Raw genomic sequence first — 26,334 nt, 5'->3', positions numbered from 1 at the left:
TTACTGGATTTATGTTCAGCTGCTTTATCTGATCTGATGAGATCTGGAGCTTCTACAGTAGAACCCTCTCACTGCTGAGAGACGGGGGGTAGAGTGACGGGATTAGGAGTGTAAAGCCTCTGAACAGTTACTGAATGTTATTATTACTGTGAATAATTAACACATTAATTATTAGTGGATTATTATTGTTCTTTTTTTCTAATATTTTTGTTTTGGGTGATTATGCTGTTAAGCAGCCTGTGCAATGAGGAAGAAATGCTGCCGTGGGTGATTGGTTTGTTTACAGCTTTAATTAAGTGATTAGTATTTTTAAAAAGTTTATTATAAACAAATGTGTTTTTGTAAATTGATCATTTGATGATTTGATCCCACACAACTCACTGTGTTAATCAGATGCTGGTGTGTGTGTGTGTGTTTGGCAGAGCTGCTGAGGGCAATCTGGTGTCGTTCGCTCTGCTGCGGCTGCTGCACTGCCTGCTCTCCAAGTCCACTCAGGTGTCTGTGGTGGCTCACACGGAGATCCAGGCGCTGGCCACGTCCAGAGAACTCAAACTGCAGTCGTTCTTCAACCAGTACAGGAACCCCGTCTGCCAGGTCAGCGCTAAACCCTGAGAATACTTTTACTCAACTGGTGACACCATCTGGGCCATTTTGTGGGACACTACAAAACCACAGATCCTGCTTAACTCTCTATATCCAGTCCCTGATTCTTTAAAACCTGTTAATTGTTTATGGACAAAAGTATTGGGACACCTGCTCATTCACTGTTTCTCCTGAAATCAAGAGTATTAAAATAGTTGATCCTGCTTCTGTTGGAGTAACTCTCTCTACTGTCCAGAGAAGAAGACTTTCTACTAGATTCTGGAGGAGCATTGCTGTAAGGATTTGATTGCATTCAGTGAGAAGAGTGTTTAATGAGTTCAGGATGTTGGGGATGATCACCAACCCACCTCATCATCACCCAACTCCCCAACTCCTCCTAAAAGTACTGGATGGAGCTCCACCACTATCATTCCAGAGTACACAGTTCTTCCACTGCTCCACAGCTCAATGCTGGGAGTGCCAGGTGTGGGCTAGAGGGGTATAATACGCATTAGGCAGCATGGAGCCAATAGGGTCATGATATTGATCTGCTCCAGAGAGTCCTATTCTATTGGCAATACTTCTCTACAGTGACTAGACAAGCTGTGTGTGCATTTGCACATCTGTATCAGCAATGGGTGCAATGTAAAGTAGCTGATAAATTTATTAGAAGGGGTGTCCACAAATATTTGAACATATAGTGTATTTGCTGTATGTTTGTGTATACATTCAGAAAATGACTGATTTTACCCTCAGTCTGACTGTGTGTGTGTGTGTGTGTGTGTATATATGTGTGTGTGTGTGTGTGTGTATATGTGTGTGTGTGTGTTTATTCAGTTCCTGGTGGAGTCCTTACACTCCCGTCACGTGTCGGCTCTGCGCTGTACACCTGATCAGAGCAGTGAGGCGCTGCAGGAGGAAGCAGCTCATCAGCGGGAGGTGGCGCTGGACATCCTCTCTCATGTAGCACACGTCTTCGACTTCCCCGACCTCAACCGCTTCCTCAACGTAGGCCTGCCCTGCCTCATAATGTCACATAATGCTAATGGTGCTAACAGTGAGTGAAAATGAATAGCCAGCAGTTTGTGCTGTGCTAACGATGATGTGCTAATCAGTTAGTAATGCTGGGAGGTTTAATTAAATTAAACTTATATAGATAATTAAATAATATTTTTTTGATCTTGGATTGCTGCATTTAAACTCCTCTAATCTTAATTCTTATAAATCTGTTTTTGTTAATTAAGCCCAAATTAATCAAACTTTAAAAATGTAATTTCATCCATAGCTTTTTCTTATGAAACTACAGCTTGCTAGCAAACCCCATTTTATCAGTACGGACGATTTCCATCACTGAAAGTCCTTATTTAAAACTTTTATGTTTATTTTAGGTTATTTTTATAACCTTTTTATGTATTCTGAACCAAAAGCAGCCATATTTCATTTTTCCAGTACTACTGTCCAATCTCTCTTTACTCTTTGGAAAGAAATGGGCAGTTCTGTTGCAGTGCCCTTAAGGCTGGTTTTCTTTGGTCTTCCTCTTTAATAGCGCACTCTGCAGGTGCTCCTGCCGTACCTGGCAGCTAAAGCCAGTCCCACAGCCTCATCCCTCATCCGCACCATCGCTAAACAGCTCAACGTCAACCGCAGGGAAATCCTCATCAACAACTTCAAATATATCTTCTCCCACCTGGTCTGCTCCTGCACCAAGGAGGAGCTGGAAAGGGCTTTCCATTATCTAAAGGTGTGTTTTAACATCTCATTTATGTGTAAGTGTGTCTTAGATACGGTATATTAGTATTGATTACATAATTCTTAGTGCAGACTGAATAATTCATAGTGAACACACTTTTTTACATTAGAAACTGAACAATTCATATTATAAACTGAAAACAAATATAGTGGATATGGAATCATTCATAGTAGATATTGAATGCAAAATGTATAGTGAATAAAAAATAATTGATAGATATTGAGTAAATTATAGTGAATAAAAAATAGTTTCCAGTAGCTACTGAATAATCAGAAAAGTATAGTAGACCAGTAATGTCTTCTTCCCGCTGCTGTAGAACGAGACGGAGATTGAGCTGGGCAGTTTACTCAGGCAGGATTTCCAGGGCCTCCACAACGAGCTCCTCCTCCGGCTAGGAGAACATTACCAGCAGGTGTTTAATGGACTGGCCATTCTGGCCTCTTTCGCTTCCAGTGATGACCCCTATCAGGGTCCACGGGACATCTCTACTCCAGAGCACATGGTACGACCACTTCGCCTTCCTCATAAACTGAACCTTATAAACGAATTCAGTAGTCCCAATAGTTAATTACAGGGAATCAGGTGGATTCAGTGTGTCATTTTTTACGTACAAAAGAAATGATAACATGTATAGACATTTATTGTTTAAAAAGAAACTGATTGTTGATTTTCCGTTCAGGCTGATTATCTACAGCCGAAGCTTCTGGGTATTCTGGCCTTCTTCAACATGCAGCTGCTCAGCTCCAGTGCTGGAGAGAAGGAGAAGAAGAAAATGGTAAGTCCTGCCAAGGCAGTTAGGGTTCCTTTGGCCAAAACAGCATTATTGTTATTGTACTGCTTATAATGCACTGTGCAGAGCCATGTGCAGGAGTATATCTGAATAGCTTAATGCTTAAAATAGTGCACAGTAAGGCTCAGTCAAAACACTGGAACTGCAGATATTAGTATATGAGTGTTATCTTCTGAGAAGATGCTCCTCACTGCTGCCGGCTGGGAATAACACCTGTTTGTAGAGCATCTGACTCAGTGGCACAGCAGCAAAAACAAAGGATCAGACCTAAAATAGCCGTTAATTAAAATATGCCTGGATCAGCCCTGATTCCTTAATATTATGTGTGATTATGACTGGGTGTAGGTAAATCCTGGCCTGCAGTATTTTGATTCTAATTGTATTATATTATATTTTTAAACCATGGTAATCTGGACTGGTGCTGAGGGCTCATCTGCATATTGTATCCTCCTGCAGTCTCAATTCAATTTAAACATGAATTTGTGGTTTACGTTTTCTGCTTCTGTTTGTGTCTCTTCAGGTCTCTTATTTAGAGAGATTGAAATCTGATAATGGCTTAAGTCTGATTTAAGGAACCAAATAGTGTTGTTTATGTTTGAGTGGTCAGATAACTACCGTAACCAGTGTGCATTTATCAACTCTTCAGAAACAAAGGCCAGTCGTTTGACAGTGGGTGTGTCCATACCATAAGCCCCACCCCATCCTCCAGCTTTACTGTGATTGGCTGCATCTGTGTGCCCTTACATGAATGATAGACAGTGGGTGCTGCTTAGTAAATGAATCAAATTAAGAAATATTCTATAATATATATATATATATAAGTGTATATATAATAATAATATATAAGTTCAGACTCATCAGCCTGCATCTCTAATCTTAAAATTCCATCTTAGAGAATATTACTGATATAGGAGATCAATAACATAATCAGAACCAATAAAACAAACACAATACATCATCTCTGAAAGGATTCAAATGGTAAAGGTCTATATGGAGACTGTTCCTTCCTGGAGAAGTTTCAGGGCAGCGACAGAAAACGCCCGATCAGCCTTCAGATATTTAGATTCAGATATTTTCATGTTTTTAAAATATAATAAACTTTAGGAATAATTGATAATTAAATTAACGAGTTCTCTCTCAGGCTTTGAACAGTGTGATGGCGCTGATGAAGCTGATGGGCTCAAAGCACATTAGCTCTGTGCGGGTGAAGATGATGACCACTCTGAGAACAGGACTGAAATACAAGGAGGACTTCCCCCAACTCTGCTGCCAGTGAGTTTACACACCACACACACACACACACACACACACCACACACACAGGACAGTAGTAATAGTAATAATCAGCAGCGTTGCACAGTGCACAGTGTACCACACCAGCAGCACATCTGTACTGTCGCACTTTCACACAGCACAACTGCCTGCTGTAAGATCTGTAAGAGTGTCGGTACGAACCAGATGGACTGGACCAGCTTGCATCATCAAAACTTAGATGACATGAACATGAATTTGCATGAACTGCTCAGAGAAACCCTTATTATTCCCTTTTCTTTAGAACGTGGGATTGTTTCGTACGCTGTCTGGATCCCTCGTATTTGGGGCCGTTGCTGAGTCATGTGATCGTTGCCCTGTTACCTCTCATCCCCATCCAACCAAAAGAGACAGCTGTGATTATGCACTACCTCATCGTGGAGAACAGGTGGGTTCTTCTGCTCTTCACGCTTATTATGAGTGCTGATATGAGTGTCCTGCTGCAGTATTTACTCTGCCTGTTATCTTATACCAGGGAGGAAGTGGAGGACTTTCTCCATGAAATCTACTTCCTTCCTGACCACCCGGAGCTGAAGAACGTCCACAAGGTTCTTCAGGACTACCGGAAGGTAAGCTGCAGAACAAGGAACTTAAACATGAAATGCTGTTAGACCTCTATTGAGAGAAGATGATATGATGAGGATGATGATGATGATAATAATAATAATAATAATAATAGTAAATAAAAGCTAACGGCGTTTGTGTTTCTGCAGCAAACCTCTAAAAGCACTGATCTCCAGGCCGCTCTGCAGCTTTCCATGCGCGCCATCCAGCACGAAAATGTGGACGTGCGTATCCATGCCCTGACCAGCCTAAAGGAGATGATGTACAAGAACCAGGTTAGAAAATACCAGATTCAGTAATATTTTATATTATTTTTATATTCTAATCATTTAAATGCTGAAATGTTCCTTCCTAAAAGAACCTTTAAAACATTTAATTAAGCTTTAATTAAGCTAATTGCTTTTTTTGACCCCTTTACTTTAGGACGCTCTGCTGAAGCACATTCTGGACAGTGAGATGGTGGAGCCAGTGATCTCTCAGCTGGTGACAGTTCTCCTGCGTGGTTGCCAGGACGTTAACCCCGAGGCCAGGCTGCTGTGCGGCGAGTGTTTGGGGGAGCTGGGGGCTGTGGACCCTGGACGCCTAGACATGACCACCACACATACACAGGGCACTGGGGCGGTGTTTGTGGTGTGTATTTCCTTACACAGTGAATGACACTATCCCATTTCACTGGCAGGGACAGATCCTAGATTAGCACTTCTGCCATTTGTAAGTTTGGACCATTCTGCACATGTGCACAGTCCTGTCTGTACAGTGGGGTTTGGTGTGAAACTGGTTCTAGATAAGCTCCCCCAGTCAGAGCTGGAGTTCTACAGTGGAGGTTCTAGATAAGCTCCTCCAGTCAGAGCTGTGGTTCTACAGTGGAGGTGAAGGGAAGCAGACGTCTGAAGCTCTACTAAAAGCTCCTCACAGAAAGTTCTTCACCTAATGGTGATGAAGACTCTGCCTGATGCCTGAGACACGGTTCTACCAGAGTTCTGAGAAGAGTTCAGCTCTAGAACCTGCTTTTAGAATCAGATCATTAAAATGGTGGAGGGATACATGCTGCAGGGTGTAGTGCGGCTACAGAAAGTAGTCCCTCAAGAGAACTGGATTAGTTGAGACTCTCCACTATTTTACCCTCATCATCATCATCATCATCCTCATCATCATTCCATATAAAGCACTGGTGGGTTTGGACAGGAAATAAATTATGGGCTGTATCCGTGTTGTAGTCATGGCGACCAACGCCTGCTTCCATTCACCTCCACTGTACAGAAAAAAATGTATGTAGGTCCATTGGTGGTTTTAAGTAAGCACTGTATCAAATGTCATGTGTGATGGTTTTCAATCCAACAAAAAAAAATTATGTGTTTTTTGGTCTGGTCTGTGATCAGAGTGGCATTGATGATCCGAACTTTGCCTTTGGGTTGCTGACCGAACTGACCAGGACGTTTCTGGCGTATGCAGACAACGTGCGGGCGCAGGACGCTGTAGCTTACGCCATGCAGGTGATTGTAAGGTGCTGTAGGTGGTGTTTGCTGTGTGAGTATGTTGATATGAACACTAATCCTAAGTTCTGTTTCAGGAGCTTCTGTCTGTGTTCGAATGCCGTGAAGGCCGGACGGACTCTCCGGGCCGCAGACTGTGGAGGAGATTTCCAGAGCAGGTTCAGGAGATACTGGAGCCACACCTCAACAGCAGGTCAGTCGGGGTCTTCTAAATGAGTCCAGATTAAAATGTCTCTTAACATTAATATCCAGATGAAGATAAATAGAGAACATTAATCTGCTCCCAGAAATCTAGAACACATTCTGGTTCTTCTGGTATTATTGGTTTGTAATACAGTTGTTCTTATTTTTTTATTATCAGTTATTAATAAGACCAGATTTTTTGGGCTAATGGAATTGGGTAAATGCTGTTCTGTATTGATATTAGGTACAAAAGCTCGCAGAAGGTGGTGAATTGGTCCAAACTGACAAAGCCGATATACCTGAGTAGCCGTGGAAGTAAATTCTCGGACTGGTCAGCCACCTGGGCGGGTTACCTCATCAGCAAGGTTGGTCATCTTTCATTACCTCATAACCTCGAGACGTATCTTCTTCAGCGTAACCATTGCTTTAAAATGACTGATCTCTAATGTTTGTAGGTGAGACACGAGCTGGCCAGTAAGGTGTTTAACTGCTGCAGCTTCATCATCAAACATGACTACAAAGTGACCATCTACCTGCTGCCCCACATCCTGGTGTACTTCCTGCTGGGGGCCACTCCGGACGAGCAGCGGGAGGTGAGAGATCCCCCTAACCCCGGGGCTGTAACGCTTAGAGGTGTATAGTTATTACTCGATTTCCATAATTCTATGCTTCTCTTCCTCTTCCCTTTACCGGGGTTCTGCTCTAGGGTCTCGGTTCCTTTCATTGATTTGCCCTCATGTTCTTATGTTCTCCTTTTGATTCTTGGTTCTTCTCAATGGTTCTTCTTCATCACGCTCTTAGGAGTCTCAGTTCCTCTCATTCATTTGCCCTTATGCTTTTCTAATCAATTCATATCAGATTTATTTTATTTTATTTATTTTGTATAGCTTTTATAATGGTTGTTGTCACAAAGCTGATTTTCACCATCAGTAAAAAGACAAGAAATGAACAGCGTTAGAAGACATGAAAACCTGAGACCCCCAGTGAGCAGCCACATCCTTGGATCAATTAAGCTAGGACTAAAATAAATAAAAGTCTTATCTTAAAAAAAAATACATAAAAAAAATCTGCATAATTCAGTGTTTGAGATTAATTAATTCAGAAAGTGTTTTTCCCTAAAATTAAATTCAGTTTAGATTTATTTATATAGTGAAGGAAAGGAAAAACTCGCTCAGAGCTGGAGGAAGAAACCTTGGGAGGAACCAATGGGAGCCAAATAGTACCCTGTTTCAGTTCGCTCAGGGACTGCTTCTGTGTTTACTCACAGCATACAGTAATGAACCCTTCTGTCCGCAGGTGACTGAGGAGATGATGGCCGTGCTAAAGGGGGATGATCCAAGGCTGGCCCGGCTGCAGGAGAACGCGTCCAGCCTGAGTCAGCTCAGTACTCAGACCGTCTTCTCTATGCTGGACCACCTCACCCAGTGGGGGCGCTACAGGCTGCAGACCCTCAGCACAGCTAAAACCTCCAGCCGGCACACCCGTGACCAGATACAGGCCAGCGGTCAGTTCACTCACACCCTACACAAACACTGTACTGCTGGAGTTCAGCAAGCCCTGCAGTTTATAGATGATTTAAACTGGGACTGAAATAAGTACATAAAGTCTAATCTAAAACTAAAATCTGAAAAAATATATAAATAATTCTGCATAATTTAGTGTAAGATTAATTCATTCAGAGAGTGTTTTTTTGCTTAAAATTAAATAATTTTTAAAAAAATTATTTATTTGGTTTTTTTACAATAAATGTTGTCACAAAGCGGCTTTACAGAGATCCAGGTTCGAGCCCCTTTTGAGCAGCTAGTGCTGACAGTGGCAAGGAAAAACTCCCTCAGGTCGAGAAAAAGAAACCTTGAGAGGAACCAGAGGAACCCGTCCTCGTCCAGGTCGACACCGGATCATCATCATAATAATAATAATAATAATAATAATAATCAAAACATAAATAAAAACAACAATAAAAATAAACTGAATTAAGAGAAAATAGTAAAAGATAAGAGTGTGAGAGAGATGATAAAGTTCCTGCAGGTAAAGAGTCAGAAGCAGAGTCCTGCAGTGAGGGGAGGATGGATCCATGCAGGACCTCAGAGCAGGACAGTGGGCTGCAGGGTAGTGGAGAGCCAAGTCAGGCGAAACCAGGATGGAACAGTTGAAACTGGGCATCTCAGAACATGAAAAAGAGCGAGAGAGAAAACAGAAAGGAGGGAAAAACACAAGGGCTTAGGAGGCACGAGCAGCCAACCACAAATGGACTTGCGTCAGCGGCCAGCAGACATCAGGGGGCAGCTCAGCACTACACCCTGCAGCATGTATCCCTCCATCATTTTAATGATCTGATTTTAAAAGCAGGTTCTAGAGCCGAACTCTTCTCAGAACTCTGGTAGAACAGTGTCTCAGGCATCAGGCAGCGTCTTTAGGTGAAGAACTTTCTGTGAGGAGCTTTTATTAGAGCTTCAGACGTCTGCTTCCGTTCACTTTCATGATTATATTATCAGTGTTGTATTAAAATTGAAAAGCAGCAGCTGCTGTTTACATAATCAGCCCGACAGAAATAGTCCAAAATCCAAAAAATAGATCTGGTTGATCTGGCTACTGTCCATCTCTGTTGATGAGATTTCTTCAGTCTCGTGTAAATGGAGTTTCTGATGGCAGTGATCTGAAATGCTGGTGGTGGTGGTGTTGATGTTGATGTTGATGTTGAAGGTGTTTTGTCGTGTCAGGTGTAGAGAACAGCGAGTATCAGTGTGTGGTGTCGTTCCTGAACGGGATTCCTCAGGACGCTCTGGCTAAAGCCTCGTTCCGCTCTAAAGCGTACACACGGGCCGTCATGCACTTCGAGACGTTCATCAGGGAGAAGAGGCAGAACATTCAGGACCATCTCACCTTCCTCCAGGTGAGCGCAGCGGGACACAGTCCATTGAAGATGTTAGGGCCAGTAACCCGGACATGGATTAAGCCTATGGTTCAGGGTGGTCCGGGATTTAATTTGAGCTTTTTCAGTATTCTAACTGTTCTATATTCTGTATATAGAGATTTGTTCTTATCTCTTAGGTTTATAATTTATCTCTATATAAATGATCTGTAATAATAAATAATAATAATAATCTCTGTATTTAAATTTGTACTTTATATATTTATGTATGTGTGTGTATGTATATTTATATTGTATATTTATTATTTAATTCCTTCTTTATTATTATTCATAGCCATCTTGTTCTACTGATCCAACAGTCGCCTAGCATTTCACTACAAGTTGTACCATGTATAACTACGTACATAAATGATAATGTGATTATGTGATTAGATAATATTGATTTGTGGCTTTAATATTCCAGTAAATGCTCCAAAGTCTAGAACCTGGTCAGAATGATTACTTATTTCAGTTATTTATTTTTTAGCAATCATAAGAACTAAACTACAGGATTTACTTGTGAGAAGGTCACATGCTGCGTTTGAGACCACTTACTGACCCTGTTATGTGTCCTGGTTATGTTGTAGGCTCTGTACGCAGCGATGCATGAGCCTGATGGAGTTCGGGGTGTGAATGCTCTGAGAAAGGAGGAGCCGTCATTACGGGAACAGATTCTACAGCACGAGAGCATCGGCCTGCTGCGAGAGTCTACAGCCTGCTATGACAGGGCAATACAGCTGGAGTCTGACCAGGCCAGTAACACACACACACACACTGCTGTGGTACTGCTGTGGTACAAACGCCATACAAACACCAACCTCTAGACACTCTTTGTAGAATTACCATCCTTTAACCCAGTGCTCGCCAACGCTCCTCCTGGAGAGCTACACTTCATGTCCAAATATTTATGGACACCTCTTCTAATGAACGCATTCAGCTACTTTAAGCTGCACCCATTGCTGACACAGATGTGCAAATGCACACACGGCTTGTCTAGTCCCTGTAGAGAAGAAGTACTGCCAATAGAATAGGACTCTCTGGAGCAGATCAACATCATGACCCTATTGGCTCCATGCTGCCTAATGCCAGGCGTGGGCTAGAGGGGTATAAAGCCCCCTGTGGTCAGTGTGTAGCAGTGTAGCTAAAAGGCTGGATGTCAGATGAAGTATACCTTTATTGTTGTGTGGTTTAATAAATGATCATTGTGGGTCCTTTGTTCTCCTGCTGTACAGATTGTGCATTACCACGGTGTGATGAACTCCATGCTGGGTCTGGGGCAGCTGTCTACTGTTATGACTCAGGTTAATGGAGTTTTGGCCAACAGGTGAAGTGTACCGACTTTTACACTTGACGTGAACCTGGATGTGAAATTGCTGCACTTCAAGTTTCTAAACTGGAATTTCTTGAATTGCTCTGAATTGTGAATTTAACCCCCTGAGACCCGGACTTTAGCTTGGAGTGCATTTTTAATTTCTCCAGCTATTAGGATTAGTAGGACCTAGTTTTATTAGGAAAGTATTAAACTCAGTCTTGGTACATTAAGTCATTTTTGCAAAAAACAATGTCCTCATATGAGGACAATAGGTCTGTCTCACTGTGTGATAAAATAAAAAAACAATTTTCTGATCATTAACTGTCAGGTTATGAAAAGCAAAGTGCAAACAATATAAACTCTTTATTTCAAGCCCTAAACGTGGCGATTCAATAGTGCAACTATTATTATTGCAGTTATGAGGAAGTAGCTGACAAATAAATGTGTTCAGAGTAAAAAACAATATTTGCCTCTGAAATGCAGCAAAGTAGAGGTACAGGCAGTGTCTCCACATGAGGTCAAAGTTTTTAAAAAATGAGTGGTTGGGATACAGAGTATGATGGTGCAGAGAAGCCGAAATGTAACGAGGACACAGGATCTCAAAAACACCAGTTAAAAGCTGTTTGGTCAGGTTTAGCAGGATTCTGCTTCCCTACCTGCACGTGTTTCTGTATTGTGGCAATTCTGAATTTCCAATTTTTACATTTTAAATTTTTTATATCTCAAATGTGCAGCTCCTCAACCAGTAACGCTGCTCTTTCAGGCTTGTTAGATCGTATTTGGGATCAGATATAAAAAAGTACAACCTATAAAGAGTGAAACTCTATAAATATCAGGAGTATCGAGTCAGAGTTGGTATTGGTACTCGGTATACTTGAAAATCGGGTATTGGTATCGTACAGGGAAAAAGTGGTATCGGTGTATCCCTATTAGTTGAAGTATGTGTAATACAGCACGATAATGTGGTATTATTGCTGTTAGGAGTGACAGTGATTCAGTATGCTTTGATGTGAGTTACGTTAAATTGTGGAATGTTAAAATTAATCATTCAAATGTAATTTAAAATGCATAAATAAAATGAGTAAAATACAAACTTTGCTATTTTCAGATCCATAAAACCTGTTTTGTTTTTATTGCCTGTATTCCAGTACAGTAATCACCTCCTCCTGTCACATTTGTGTTCAGTGTATTTTTAGAATTGTTATAATTTGTAGTGACATTTTAAAAAAATTAAATTTCAAAATTCAATCTTAACTAATTCGGACTCTTCCTCAAGGCCTCAGTGGAAGTCTGACCTCAACACCTATCGCGTGGAGGCGGCGTGGAAGCTGTCAAAGTGGGATTTAGTCGAGGACTATCTGGCGTCTGGTAAGTTTGAAGCGCCTGATCTTAAAACTGTATAGAATTCACTGTGACAAATCGCCCGCTGTGAACGCACACTCTGGTGTAATCTGATCTCACCTTTTACAGATCAGAAGTCTAATACGTGGGGAGTGAGGTTGGGCCAGATGCTGCTTTCTGCCAAGAAACAAGATTTGGAGGCATTTTATGAAAAGCTGAAACTGACCAGAAAAGAACAGGTGGTCCCGCTTTCAGCTGCCAGCTTCGAGTGCGGGACCTACCAGAGAGGATACGAGTACATAGTCAGGTACGCTCCTGTTGAGGAGAGGTAGGAATGTGAGGTTTCCTTCGACATGGCATGGGAAATAATTACATTATAACTAGAGGTGGGGGATATGGAAAAAAATATATCACAATATTTACAGTTTTTTACGATATGCAATATTTTTTGCTGTATTTTGTCATGTAGACAAAATGCACCAACAGCTTATAATATTTAGAAACTGCTATTTAAATACTCTCCTATACTGGGTACCATGATTTTTACTCAATATATGCTTCACTCCATTGAATGAAATAAGACTGATTACACTCTTTGTAATGAAACGTGCAGTTGCTCTTTAAGCACTGCTGATATCCACGATACACTCATAAAAAACATATTTTGTACCATGACAACACCAATTATCACGATACGATAAAATATTGTCATATTGTCCAGCTCTAGTAATAACATAACAATGACTAATATTTACTAATATGTATTAACTAATAGTATTTTTATTAGTAAGCATTGAATTAGTCACCTGTGTTTTAAGAAATGACAATAAATAATCCTGCCGTGTGTTACTGTGTGTGTGTTACTGTGTGTGTTACTGTGTGTGTTACTGTGTGTGTTACTGTGTGTGTTACTGTGTGTGTTACTGTGTGTGTGTTACTGTGTGTGTTACTGTGTGTGTTACTGTGTGTGTTAGGCTGCACATGCTGAATGAGCTGGAGCACGCCTTCACTGAGCTGCAGAAGGAGAGTGGTGGGGCTGGGGGCGGAGTCAGGGAGCCAAAAACGGAGCTCATGCTGAACTGGGACGCCCGCCTTCTCATGACCCAGAATTCCTTTAGAGCTAAAGAGCCACTGCTGGCTCTGCGGAGGGCCCTGCTGAGCCTCAGCAAAGGGTGAGAACAGCAACACAGCAACAGTAACAGACAAGTGACCGTAACCTTAATGAAAATGAAAGTTAATGGACTTAATAAAAGTATTAATTAGAATAAACTGAGATAGTAAAAGAAAAACAAAGTATATAAAAAGTTATAAAAAAGATAATACTGGGAACTGTGTGGTTATTACTGTCTCAGCCTTCTTCAGCATGATGATGATGATGTAGGGATGCTCTGTACTCTATACCCATATACTTCTGTTGCCTATGACCCACATGATTGGGCTAACCTGCTGTGTGTGTATAAGTGTATAAATTGTGCCCACAGGAGTGTGTGTGAGGAGCAGGTGGGCGAGTGTTGGCTGCAGAGTGCCCGTGTCGCCCGTAGAGCAGGACACCACCAGACTGCCTTCAACGCTTTGCTAAACGCCCAAAACTCTCACATCTCTGAGCTCTTCGTGGAGAAGGCCAAGTGGCTGTGGTCCAAGGTACTGTTTGTATACACAGGACCAGAACAGGGCTGTCGGTACCAATAACCTGTTACCCCACCTACATATATATGATCTATACAGTCATTAGGGGGGACTAAACCATAAATATGATGCACACTGTATGTCTAAAAGTTTGTGGACACCCATTCTAATGAATGCATTCAGCTACTTTATGTTGCACCCATTAATGATACAGATGTGCAAATGCACACTCACACACACACACACACACACACACACCACTGTGGAGATATACTGCCAATAGAATAGGACTCTCTGGAGCAGATCAACATGCCAGGCTTGGGCTAAAGGGGTATAAAGCCCCCCAGCTTTGAGCTGTGGAGCAGTGGAAGAACTGTGTTCTCTGGAATGATGGTGGTGAATGATGGTGGGGATGAGTTGAGTATGAGGTGGTGTGGTGATCATTTAACATCCTGACCTCACTAACTAACTAACGCGTTTGTCGCTGGATGCACTCAAATCCTCACAGCAATGCTCTTCTCTAGAATCTAGTAGAAAGTCTTCTTCTCTGGACAGTAGAAACAGTTACTCCAACAGAAGCAGGATCAGCTCTTTAATCCCCTTAATTTCAGAAGAAACTATGAATGAGCAGATGTCCCAATACTTTTGTCCATATAGTGTATGATCTAAAGAGCCATTAGGGGAGCAGCTGAATCAGGCCACTGTGTGCGTGTGAACATAGTTAACATTTCCGTTCTGTGTGACAGGGTGATGTGCACCAGGCTCTGATCGTGCTGCAGAAAGGGGTGAAGCAGTGCTTCCCTGAGGATCAACCCCTCACTGACCCAAAGAGGATCCAGATCAAAGGGAAAGCCCTGCTGCTGGTGGGCAGGTACATGGAGGAGACAGCTAACTCTGAGAGCAACGCCATCATGAAGATATACAGGGTACTGCAGTCTGGCTTGTACCTGAAAGTTACATTGTAGCACATGGTGGCCATTCACCATCTGACCGTCAGCAGAGATTTCATGATCATTAACCATTTATGGTAGGAGGGAAAAAAAGAACAGTAATTAAAATAGACTGAAACACTAGAAGGAACCTCTTTGTAAGATCTGGTATAGCATTGTAAACCGTACTGTGGGTCTCATGTGTTGAGGTCAGACAGTCAGATTATTGATTTCGAAGGAAATGTAGCAAATGGCTGCGTCCCAATATGCAATCTAGGGAAAATGTTATTAATAGAAAATGAAAGTATTTAGTAGTTATTAATGGTATTTTTAGGTGAAGCGGCAGAGACTAGGTCACAGCACATTAAATTTAACTTTATTGTTTTTGAGAAACTACAAGTACAAGATAACATGAATGTAGCATCAATAGAGTTATGCTTTTTTTCATACATTTCCATTGTAGGCGTTGAGCAGATGCTCTTCTTCAGAGCGACTACAGAAGAGCTTCACTGTTTATCCAGAAAATACTCTTATCTTGTTTATATCAGCTAGAATCTAAAAGATAACTCTAATCTTAGACTCTACTAAACACAAGTCAGTATGGAGACCATAACACTCTACTCTTCACCCAAGTCCTCTCAGAAGAGGAGGGTCTTCAGTCTGGGTTTGAGGACAGCGAGCGTTGAACTCTGCTGTTCGGACACCCAGGGGAAGTTCGTTCCACCACTTCGGTGCAGGACAGAGAAAAGTCTGGACGCTCGTCTTCCGTGGATCTTAAAGGATGGCGGGTCGAGCCGAGCCGTATTTGAAGCTGGTGCAGATCAGCTTTTGACCATCCATAGAACCATACCCGGTTCTGCTGGGTATCTAGGCTATCTAGGCCAGGGCTGCTCAGTCCTGGTCCTGGAGATCTACCACCCTGCAGAGTTTAGCTCCACCCTGAATCCAACACACCTGATCCAGGTAATGAAGGCCTTCAGGAGCAACTGAACATTAGAGTCAGCTGTGCTGGATCTGAACTCTTCAGGGTGGTAGGGCTCCAGGACCAGGATTGAGCAGCCCTGATCTTGGCTTTATTAAGTTAGCTGGTCGTGTACAAGATGTAATACATCAGACACGTAGTCATTCTGAAATACCGCCCTCATTTTGAGATACCGTGGTGTGCGATAGTACCGTTATTCCAGATGCCCTGCTGCTGGTGGGCAACCAGATGCAAGTGCAAATTAGCGAGGACGTAAGTACGATGCAGCTGATGTGTGTATTCAGCATTACGAGGTAAAGTGTGTGAGGTGCAAGTAAGGAACTGTGCAGAATAAGAGAAAATCAGGGCAGTCTAAAGTGAACAGTGTGTGAATTAGGTGAAAGTATGTCCTCCCCATGTCTCACTGAGGTACTTTTAAACCATGATATTAACGCTCTTAAGAAGTGTAGTTTTAGCTCTAAGCTCTATTTACTCTGGTTCCCCCTGCAGGAAGTTACTACGCTGTTACCGGAGTGGGAAGATGGGAATTTTTACCTGGCGCAGTACTACGACAAGCTCATGCCAATGATCACCGACAACAAGATGGAGAAGCAGGGCAACGTCATCCGCTACATCGTCACTTATTTTGGAAAGTAAGTCAGGTTCACGTTCACTGTGCCAGCGCTGGAAATGTTCCTCTCTTCAGATTTGCTTAAAATAAAATAATTTCTGTCTCTGATGATGTCGTAGAGCCCTTCAGTTCGGGAATCAGTACATTTACCAGGCGATGCCTCGCATGCTCACACTCTGGCTCGATTTCGGTGCCAAAGTTTATGAAGTTGAGAAAGGTAAGACTCAAAATATCATTCTAACATTAGAGAGGCATTTAATCTGGAGATCGCATTTACACAGCCCAGCTGAAGAGTGTACTGTGTACTGTAGATGTGATGGTGGGCCAGGAGTGTACTGTAGATGTGATGGTAGGTCAGTCAGGAGTGTACTGTAGATGTGATGGTGGGCCAGTCAGGGGTGTACTGTAGATGTGATGGTGGGTCAGGAGTGTACTGTAGATGTGATGGTGGATCAGGAGCGTACTGTAGATGTGATGGTGGGTCAGTCAGGAGTGTACTGTAGATGTGATGGTGGGTCAGGAGTGTACTGTAGATGTGATGGTGGGCCAGTCAGGGGTGTACTGTAGATGTGATGGTGGGTCAGGAGTGTACTGTAGATGTGATGGTGGGTCAGGAGTGTACTGTAGATGTGATGGTGGATCAGGAGCGTACTGTAGATGTGATGGTGGGTCAGTCAGGAGTGTACTGTAGATGTGATGGTAGGTCAGGAGTGTACTGTAGATGTGATGGTGGGTCAGGAGTGTACTGTAGATGTGATGGTGGGCCAGTCAGGGGTGTACTGTAGATGTGATGGTGGGTCAGGAGTGTACTGTAGATGTGATGGTGGGTCAGGAGTGTACTGTAGATGAGATGGTGGGTCAGTCAGCAGTGTACTGTAGATGTGATGGTGGCTCAGGTGTGTACTGTAGATGTGATGGTGGGTCAGGAGTGTACTGTAGATGTGATGGTGGGTCAGTCAGGAGTGTACTGTAGATGTGATGGTGGGTCAGTCAAGAGTGTACTGTAGATGTGATGGTGGGGCAGTCAGGAGCGTACTGTAAATGTGATGGTGGGGCAGTCAGGAGCGTACTGTAGATGTGATGGTGGGTCAGTCAGGAGCGTACTGTAGATGTGATGGTGGGTCAGTCGGGAGTGTACTGTAGATGTGATGGTGGGTCAGTCAGGAGTGTGCTGTAGATGTGATGGTGGGTCAGGAGTGTACTGTAGATGTGATGGCGGGTGAGGAGCTTTGAAGTTCTTAGACATTCATCTCTCAGATCATGAACTCGTCCACTCTGCTTTTTTGCAGCCGGCCGCTCGGACAGGTCTCAGATGCGTGCGGATCTCAGTAAGATAAACACTGTGATCAGTGAACACACCAGTAACCTCTCGCCATACCAGTTCCTCACAGCCTTCTCCCAGCTCATCTCCCGCGTCTGCCACTCCAACGACGAGGTCTTTTCTGTGCTGATGGAGATCGTAGCTAAAGTCTTCCTGGCCTACCCTCAGCAGGCCATGTGGATGATGACCGCAGTATCAAAGGTCAGAGGGTAGATTTGTTGAGCATTGTGGAACATTAGGACACACAGACAGTTTAAAGTTAATAAATAATAAATACGGACAAAAACTTCTCTATAGAACATCCAATAACTTTACAACTATTCAGCACGGGGCGGAGAGAATAGATGGTGTACAGTGGTGTATTGTTTTTATTTATATATATATATATATATATATATATATATATATTATATGAAAACTTTTTGCAATATAATAAAATGCAGCCATTTTCATCAGAAGTCAATGATCCAACTTGTCATGATAATAATAATGCACTCTGTGTATCCTAGATTATAGTAAGAGTAAGAGTAATCTGCTAGATATGTCATAGCACATGAGAACAGTGCAAATTTTCCTTTTGAGTCAAGCAGCATAAAGTTATAATTTAATAAAATTTGTCATTATGGGACATTGCCTGTCCTGCTAAAACGATATATAGCAGTGCAGTGTTCTCTGTATATTTTGATTTCTCCTCTTTATATGTTTATACATATATATTTTATTGTCTGTGTATGGATACTGCTAGCTTTTCCTCCGATGTGAGACTAATAAAGGATTATCTTATCTCTTATCTGTCTACAGTCCTCCTACCCCACCAGGATGAACAGATGTAAGGAGATTCTGAAGAAGGCCGTCAGTCTGAAAAGCTCTTTTGGGAAATTCATTGAAGATGCGAACAGACTGACGGACAAACTGGTGGAGCTCTGCAATAAACCGGTGAGGAAATCGGTCCCCTCACGCAAAGACCTTTCCAATATGTTTCAACCTTCTGTTCTACATTTACCATAAATGTATTATCCTAATGAAGCAGCGCTGTGTAACGTTAATCATATGTTTTGTAGACGTTTTTACTTTCTCAGGCGTGTCGGATGTAATTGATTGTGACTCTGTGGCTGTTCTGAACCGATACAAGAAAATGAGGTTTATTTAAATGCCCTTTTCTGATTTACAGGGTGGATTTGAGCTCAGCGAGCAACATTTGTAGTGTCAGCTATACTTTACATAATCCCAGTTATACTGGAAACAATCCCAGAGCTTTCTTCTCTACCCTGCAGCTGTTGGGGGCAGTTGTGCTCAGTGGTTACAGCTTCAGGCTAGTGATGACAGGGTTGTGGGTTCAATACCCGGGCTTGGCAAGCTGCCACTGTTGAGCCCTTGAGCAAGGCCCTTCTCCCTCTCAGCCCCCCGGGTGCTGGAGTTGGCTGCCCACCGCTCTGGGTGCGGTGTGCTCACTGTCCCTAGTTCACTAGTGTGTGTGTGTGTGTGTGTGTGTGTGTGTATTCACTACCACAGATGGGTGAAATGTGGAGGACACATTTCGCTGTATGTAGTACAGTGACAAATACGTGCACCTTTACCTTTTGTCACTGTCTGGCAAAAACCTAGTATCTTCTTTTTTGGCGTTTTTCACTTTTCTCTATAATGTGAATCTGGCAGTTGTTCTTTTTCCTGTATCAGAATTTTATGATAATTGGACCAATAGAAATGCTCCAAGATTACCCTGAGGAAAATATTTAACGTTAACTTCCAGTGAAAGTTTTTTCTTAAGAAAACATTAAGAAGCTGCTGCTCTGGAGATACAAGGTTTCAAGGGTTTTGAGTGACAGCAGCTATTTGATTCTTCGTTAGCAGGTTTAGCTGGTTCATACCCTCCAAAACCGAAACTGGACTCTTTACTGGTCTTCTTTCGTCCTCTGTCCAGGTTGATGGGAACAGCTCCACTCTGAGTATGAGCATCCACTTCAAGCTGCTGAAGCGTCTGGTGGAGGAGTCGAGCTTCAGTGAGATCCTGATCCCGCTGCAGTCTGTCCTCATCCCCACCCTGCCCTCCACCGGCGGGGCTAACCCCCACCATGACGCCTTCCCCGGACACTGGGTCTACCTCTCTGGCTTCGACGACAGTGTTAGTCTTCATATCTCACACACACTGACCAGCGAAAGATTCAGTTTTCCAGTTTTGACTGAAGCTGGTGCAGATTGAGCTTCTGTAGATAGTCTGAGCAGCATCCTCAAAATAAAGTGTGACTATTTTTAGATAGTGCTCAGACCTCGTGTCTAAACAGATTGTGCTGATTTTCTATTTTAAGGTGGAGATCCTGGCATCCCTCCAGAAACCAAAGAAAATCTCTCTTAGGGGTTCAGATGGAAAGTTCTACACCATGATGTGTAAACCCAAAGATGACCTGAGGAAAGACTGCAGACTGATGGAGTTTAACTGTCTTATTAACAAGGTACATAACGGAGCGCTCTCTATAATGCTCATATGATCCACACGCTCATTCTGACAGACTGTAATACACTACAGGAAGCGTAGGGGGCGCTCTATAATGCTCTATAATGATCATATGATCCACACTCTCATTCTGACAGACTGTAATGCACTACAGGAAGCGTAGGGGGCGCTCTATAACGCTCTATAATGCTCATATGATCCACACGCTCATTCTGACAGACTGTAATACACTACAGGAAGCGTAGGGGGCGCTCTATAATGCTCTATAATGATCATATGATTCACACGATCATTCTGACAGACTGTAATACACTACAGGAAGCGTAGGGGGCGCTTTATAATGCTCTATAATGATCATATGATCCACACGCTCATTCTGACAGACTGTAATACACTACAGGAAGCGTAGGGGGCGCTCTATAATGCTCTATGATGTTCATATGATCCACACGCTCATTCTGACAGACTGTAATGCACTACAGGAAGTGTAGGGGGCGCTATGGCTTCTGGTGTTTCCTTTTTGAGGATGCTCTATAATTCTCATATAATGTGGTTAAGCCCACTGTGTTTGTTTTATCTGCAGTGTCTGAGGAAGGATGCAGAGACCAGGCGACGAGATCTGCACATTCGGACGTATGCGGTCATTCCTCTGAATGAGGAGTGCGGCATCATTGAGTGGGTCAGCAACACGGCTGGCCTCCGCCACATCCTCACCAAACTGTACAAAGAGAAAGGTCTGCTGCGGTGGAGAACCCAGTTAGAGGTTATCTAGCTTATATCATTTATGATGTTCCAGTTATAACTTTTTTTCTTCTCAGGGATCTATCTGACTGGAAAGGAGCTGAGGAAGATGATTTTGCCCAAGACAGCATCTTTACAGGAGAAGATGAAGCTGCATAAAGACGTGCTGTGCGCCAGGCATCCTCCTGTGTTTCACGAGTGGTTCCTTAGGACGTTCCCTGACCCCACATCCTGGTAATGGCGCTCTACCGCTGACTCTGAGTTCTCAGAGCCTCACTGTGTGGTGTTGTGTGTCATGTTTGTGGCTTTTTGTTTTTTTACACACTGTATCTGATACACTACATGGACAAAAGTATTGGGACACCTGCTCATTCATTGCTTCTTTTGAAATCAAGAGTATTAAAAGTATCTCCTGCCTTTGTTGGAGAAACTGTCTTTCTACTAGATTTTGGAGGAGCATTGCTGTGAGGATTTGATTGCATTCAGCACCAAGAATGTTAGTGAGGTCATTGGATCATTCCACCACCATCATTCCAGAGAACACAGCTCTTCCACTGCTCCACCCCTCTAGTCCACGCCTGGCATTAGGCAGCATGGAGCCAATAGGGTCATGATGCTGATCTGCTCCAGAGAGTCCTATTCTATTGGCAGTACTTCTTCTCTACAGGGACTAGACAAGCTGTGTGTGTGCATTTGCACACCTGTGTCAGCAATGGGTGCAACTTAAAGTAGCTGAATGCATTCATTAGAAGGGGTGTCCACAAACATTTGGACAGTGTTTTTTTATTATTGATGGCTGCTAAAATGAACTGCAGTCAGTCTAGGTAAAAGAAAACACATTTAAAGGAGCAGTTCAGTGAAACAATATCTCTGATCGCTTCCTTAGGTTACAGTGGGAGAGGCTAGGCTAACCATGCTAACAAACACTGGATTAAGACTGTCACTAGTTTCATCTCTACAAACACAGAATCAGTTTTGCCTCTGAAATCTGTCAGAACGTGGTCAGTAAAGCAGCCTGGATAGACCTCATCTACACATTTTATCTAGAACCAGAACATCCTCCTCCTCATCACGTCCCGCTCTGTAGAGCTGCTCCTCTCTCAGACCGGAGCGCAGTGGGCGGAGTGATACCACAGACTGCACTGAGGTGAAGGTGGTTCCGGTTCCTCCAGCGTTCCTCAGCTCTGTGGTTCTGGTTCTGTTTGGGTTTATAGACTAAAGGAAGTTCCACCATCTCCTAAACCTCATCCATCTACCAGCTGATGAAGATCTGGAGGAGCTCTGAGAGACGCGCTGAGAGACAGATGATGGGTGTCCAGTGTTTGTTAGCAACATTAGCCAAACATACAACCAAACATGTCCAGACTGATTGAGGGAGTCAGGGCCATGAGTGAAAAGGTTAAAGTCAGTGGTGTTTCTGCTGCAGGTACAACAGCAGGTCAGCTTACTGCCGCTCCACCGCCGTCATGTCCATGGTGGGTTACATACTGGGACTGGGCGATCGGCACGGAGAGAACATCCTGTTCGACTCTCTCACCGGGGAGTGCGTCCATGTGGACTTCAATTGCCTGTTCAACAAGGTCAGATCAGCCGGACGTGCAGTGTGTGTGTGTGTGTGTGTGTGTGTGTGTGTGTGTGTGTGTGTGTGTGTGTGTGTGTGTGTGTGTGTGTGTGTGTGTGTGTGTGTAATGGTGTGACTGCTGATGAAGTGTCCTGATGGGAAGCCTCCGGTGTGTTTTAGGGGGAGACGTTTGATGTTCCGGAGGTCGTTCCCTTCCGGCTGACGCAGAACATGGTGCATGCGATGGGGCCAATGGGAACCGAGGGCCTGTTCAGACAGGCCTGTGAGGTCACTCTGCGACTGATGAGGGACCAGAGAGAACCCCTAATGAGGTTTACACTGCTTACACTTCTCTTCTCTACAGGGACTAGACTAGACTCTGTGTGTGTGTGTGTGTGTGTGTGTGTGTGTGTGTGTGTGTGTGTGTGTGTGTGTGTGTGTGTGTGTGTGCATTTGCACATCTGTGTCAGCAATGGGTGCAGCTTAGAATAGTTGAATGCATTCATTTGAAGGGGTGTCCACAAACATTTGGACACATAGTGTACGTAACTCTTGTGAGAATGCTGTGTTCTCAGCTCCTCCTGAAGATACAGCTGGTTATTAATAATAACAGTGAGGGGTGTAACCGGTCCTGCTGTCTGTGATGATGTGAGCTGTATATTGATTATATGTAGATGTTTATTGATGATCAGAATGTTTGGCTTTTTCCGGTCAGTTGTAAATCGGACTCTGTGTCTCTGATCTTAGTGTGCTGAAGACGTTCCTCCATGACCCTCTGGTGGAGTGGAGTAAACCAGTGAAGGGCTCATTAAAAACACAAGCTAATGAGTCCGGGGAGATTGTGAACGAGAAGGTATTTTGTCCTTTATTACCTACAGAGATCTGCAGCTGCAACCTCACATCTATACTCATACACAGAGGCGACTGAATAATTCTTAATATTTAATATACGTTTATATCCGGAATGAAGTTCTAATTCAGTTAATTTCTCGAGTGAAGTTGTGATAAAATACATAAAGTTAAAATAAAAATATTTTAAATCAAATTTAAATAAAGGATCTAGAATAAAGTTCTCATTAAATTAATATCCTGATGATGATGTAATGAGATATAATCAAGATGAAGATAATTACACATATAAAAATGTAATTTAATAAATACCTTTTTTATAAATAAACTTTTATTCATATCTTGAAAAATGTTCTACTTGATATCCAGAATAAAGTTGTAATAAAATGAAAATCAAGAATAAAGTTCAAACTAAATTATTAAAAAATCCAAAATGACATCAAAGAAAGTTAAGAATAAAATCAACTTCTAGAATAATGATTGTATTACATTTATATTTGAAAAACATTTTTTATTGAATTGAATAATTAATATCCAGAATAGTTGCAATAAAATTCAAATCAAGAATAAAGTTCTAATAAAAGTAGATTCTAATTGAATTAATATCCATAATAAAATGTTAGTAACACTAATATCTAGTGTCGGCCGTACAAAGTTTTAAGTAATTTGTCCAGCTAAGGTCCAGCAGATTACAGTAAACAGCTCTCAGTAGGTTTTATTAAATACTGTTTACTTTAGTAACATTTTAATCAACATTTATCTGTTTAGTTTTATGTTGTATTAAATGTTTATTTGTCACACAGAATCATACACGGTCACTGTCATTTCACAAGCAACAGAATGCTTTGACAACTGAAAGATAAATAAAAAAGATAAAAAATATATATATTAAATAACGTTTATTAAATATCTTTAAATGAAGGAAAAAACAAAGAAGTAAAAAATGAAAAAGATTAATGCAAGATTATTCTGTGCAGCTGAGCAGGAGGTAATAATAATATTCAGATATATGTACAGTGATTCCAAACTTTTGTATGTGTGTATGGTAGGTGTTTCTGATAAAATGGCCAATATATGTATCTGTACCAACAACAAAAAAAAACCGGGCAGCCTGGTGCGCGTTGTGTTTGTACATTGATGTGAGTGTGTTATCACTGCTCTGGGCGCGGGAGGCATCTGAATGTTGAGACTAAAGGCTTTCACTGTTCTGCTCTCCAGGCTAAAACCCACGTTCAGGACATTGAGCAGCGGCTGCAGGGGGTGATAAAGAACAGGAATAAAGTGATGGGTCTGCCTCTGTCCATCGAGGGACACGTCCACTACCTCATCCAGGAGGCCACCGATGATAACCTGCTGTGCCAGATGTATCTCGGCTGGGGGCCGTACCTGTGATCAGCACCACGGCACCTAATGATTTCTGACCTGTTCGGATCTGTTTATTGATTGGGTTTATTGGAGCTGTTAGAAGCCTGTAAAGAAGAGGTCTGTAATGGTTAGTGAAGAGGAGAGCGCTGCAGAGCTTTACTTTGTTCTGATCTAATCTAAGAGCCTGTTTTCTGTCTCTGGTCTCCCAGTAACACAAGACTTCTCCTTCACACATTAGAAAAGAGGAAGATGTTTAAATGTTTATATTTTGCCTGTGCGTTTTTTATGGCTACACCAGAATTCTATCTGTATAATATTTGTTTGTATTGCTGCACATTTGTAATAAAAGACTTTCAGACACATAAAGAGTTTAATAAACTAAAGACTGTCTTAACAAGGTCACACATTACACAACACCCACGACCGTCTTCATCCAGTACTGATTAATAAACAGCCGCTGCTCACATTTTATTTACTGCACAGATTTCAGTTTACTGTGTTTACCTCTAGCTTTACACCACGGCTCACTACCAGCTATTTTAGTGGTGCACCAGGATCTCACGCTTCTGTTCACCACAGTCCTGGATGCTCTGTAAAAACACTGAACATTGTCATTAAGATAAGATAATCCTTTATTAGTTAATAATAAATTAGTTATTAAGTATTAATTATTAAGTTATTAGTAAATTCTCAATTTAATGGGGTTATTAATGGGGTTCAGTGGGTTTATTTAATGTCTGCTTAGTTTAATGAAGGTTTTGAAAGTTAAGCCTAAAAAAATTTTAATTTTTTCATTTCATTTTTTTTCATTATTAGAAACAACCTGTCTAGTTAAACCCTGCCTGGCTTATTTTTTTAATTCAGTTTTCATGTTCAAATCACTTGTTTTGCTGCGATTCTGAGACTTTTATTTTGAAATTTGCACTTAAAGTTTTAACCTACTGCCAAAATATTATCTATAATCTAATGTTAATATAATGATCATTAATCATAATATCATAATAATATAAAATCATAATAATATAATATCAATTATTATATGATATATCAAACTTTGTTGGAATTGTTGACGCACTGTAAGCAACAGAGCTAACAGCAGGATCACAGTCATAGTGGCTATATTTGATGTAGTTCTTAGAAAATAAAAAAATAGGTCATTATTTGACCACATACAGAAAATTCATCATTTAAAAAAGGTAAAAAAAAATTGCTAACACTGCAATAAAGTGAGAATATACAGACAGGCAATTCTTCCACTTTTCAGGGATTCCTGTAAAATTAGAAGGTATAAAATAATATGTATATCGCTCAGTTTAATAAATTGTTCCAATAAATAAATTAATCCCTCAGTGTCAATGTCATATTTAATAAACATTGTCATTAAATATGAACTAGTTCAGCCAGTTAATAAACCTCCCTTAATTTAACAAATCGCTTCCTCAAATATCCTTACTGTAATAAAATATTGCCTGTATGTAATTAAATCGTCTCCTGTAAACTGAGGGAACAGATTATGCTTTAAATATTATTTTTCTACCCTGATTATTTAGGGGCTCCGCACTTTCCTGCCACTAGAGGTCGCGGTTTCCCGCGGTGTTTCCTCCAGCTGCTCGGTGGGCAGGTACGGTCTGCTGCTGCTGGACGGGTCTGACCGGCAGACGC

General features: G+C 41.9%; 1 protein-coding gene across 1 annotated transcript in view; it reads left to right on the top strand.

The window, feature by feature from the left end:
• Positions 1-25,024, top strand: part of atr (ATR serine/threonine kinase) — a 38,117-nt gene extending 13,093 nt beyond the window's left edge. Inside the window, exons 13-47 of the mRNA XM_072668726.1 lie at positions 423-594; positions 1,420-1,590; positions 2,129-2,323; positions 2,649-2,834; positions 3,012-3,107; positions 4,264-4,394; positions 4,677-4,820; positions 4,908-5,001; positions 5,146-5,271; positions 5,420-5,626; positions 6,376-6,489; positions 6,567-6,682; positions 6,917-7,037; positions 7,128-7,265; positions 7,969-8,176; positions 9,393-9,565; positions 10,171-10,335; positions 10,816-10,907; positions 12,172-12,263; positions 12,366-12,543; positions 13,211-13,408; positions 13,718-13,877; positions 14,609-14,788; positions 16,263-16,405; positions 16,503-16,600; positions 17,673-17,905; positions 18,506-18,640; positions 19,626-19,826; positions 20,011-20,154; positions 20,740-20,890; positions 20,975-21,131; positions 22,324-22,477; positions 22,639-22,790; positions 23,206-23,311; positions 24,526-25,024. Coding sequence (XP_072524827.1) covers positions 423-594; positions 1,420-1,590; positions 2,129-2,323; positions 2,649-2,834; positions 3,012-3,107; positions 4,264-4,394; positions 4,677-4,820; positions 4,908-5,001; positions 5,146-5,271; positions 5,420-5,626; positions 6,376-6,489; positions 6,567-6,682; positions 6,917-7,037; positions 7,128-7,265; positions 7,969-8,176; positions 9,393-9,565; positions 10,171-10,335; positions 10,816-10,907; positions 12,172-12,263; positions 12,366-12,543; positions 13,211-13,408; positions 13,718-13,877; positions 14,609-14,788; positions 16,263-16,405; positions 16,503-16,600; positions 17,673-17,905; positions 18,506-18,640; positions 19,626-19,826; positions 20,011-20,154; positions 20,740-20,890; positions 20,975-21,131; positions 22,324-22,477; positions 22,639-22,790; positions 23,206-23,311; positions 24,526-24,699 — 5,305 coding nt within the window. The 3' untranslated portion in view covers positions 24,700-25,024. The remainder of the gene's footprint in view (positions 1-422; positions 595-1,419; positions 1,591-2,128; positions 2,324-2,648; positions 2,835-3,011; positions 3,108-4,263; positions 4,395-4,676; positions 4,821-4,907; positions 5,002-5,145; positions 5,272-5,419; positions 5,627-6,375; positions 6,490-6,566; positions 6,683-6,916; positions 7,038-7,127; positions 7,266-7,968; positions 8,177-9,392; positions 9,566-10,170; positions 10,336-10,815; positions 10,908-12,171; positions 12,264-12,365; positions 12,544-13,210; positions 13,409-13,717; positions 13,878-14,608; positions 14,789-16,262; positions 16,406-16,502; positions 16,601-17,672; positions 17,906-18,505; positions 18,641-19,625; positions 19,827-20,010; positions 20,155-20,739; positions 20,891-20,974; positions 21,132-22,323; positions 22,478-22,638; positions 22,791-23,205; positions 23,312-24,525) is intronic.
• Positions 25,025-26,334: the final 1,310 nt, after the last annotated feature.

This window comes from Salminus brasiliensis, chromosome 23 (genome assembly GCF_030463535.1).
Source record: "Salminus brasiliensis chromosome 23, fSalBra1.hap2, whole genome shotgun sequence".
NCBI classification, from domain to species: domain Eukaryota; kingdom Metazoa; phylum Chordata; class Actinopteri; order Characiformes; family Bryconidae; genus Salminus; species Salminus brasiliensis.
The sequence above is the reverse complement of the archived record's forward strand: the minus strand, read 5'-3'. Positions and strand labels throughout refer to the sequence as shown.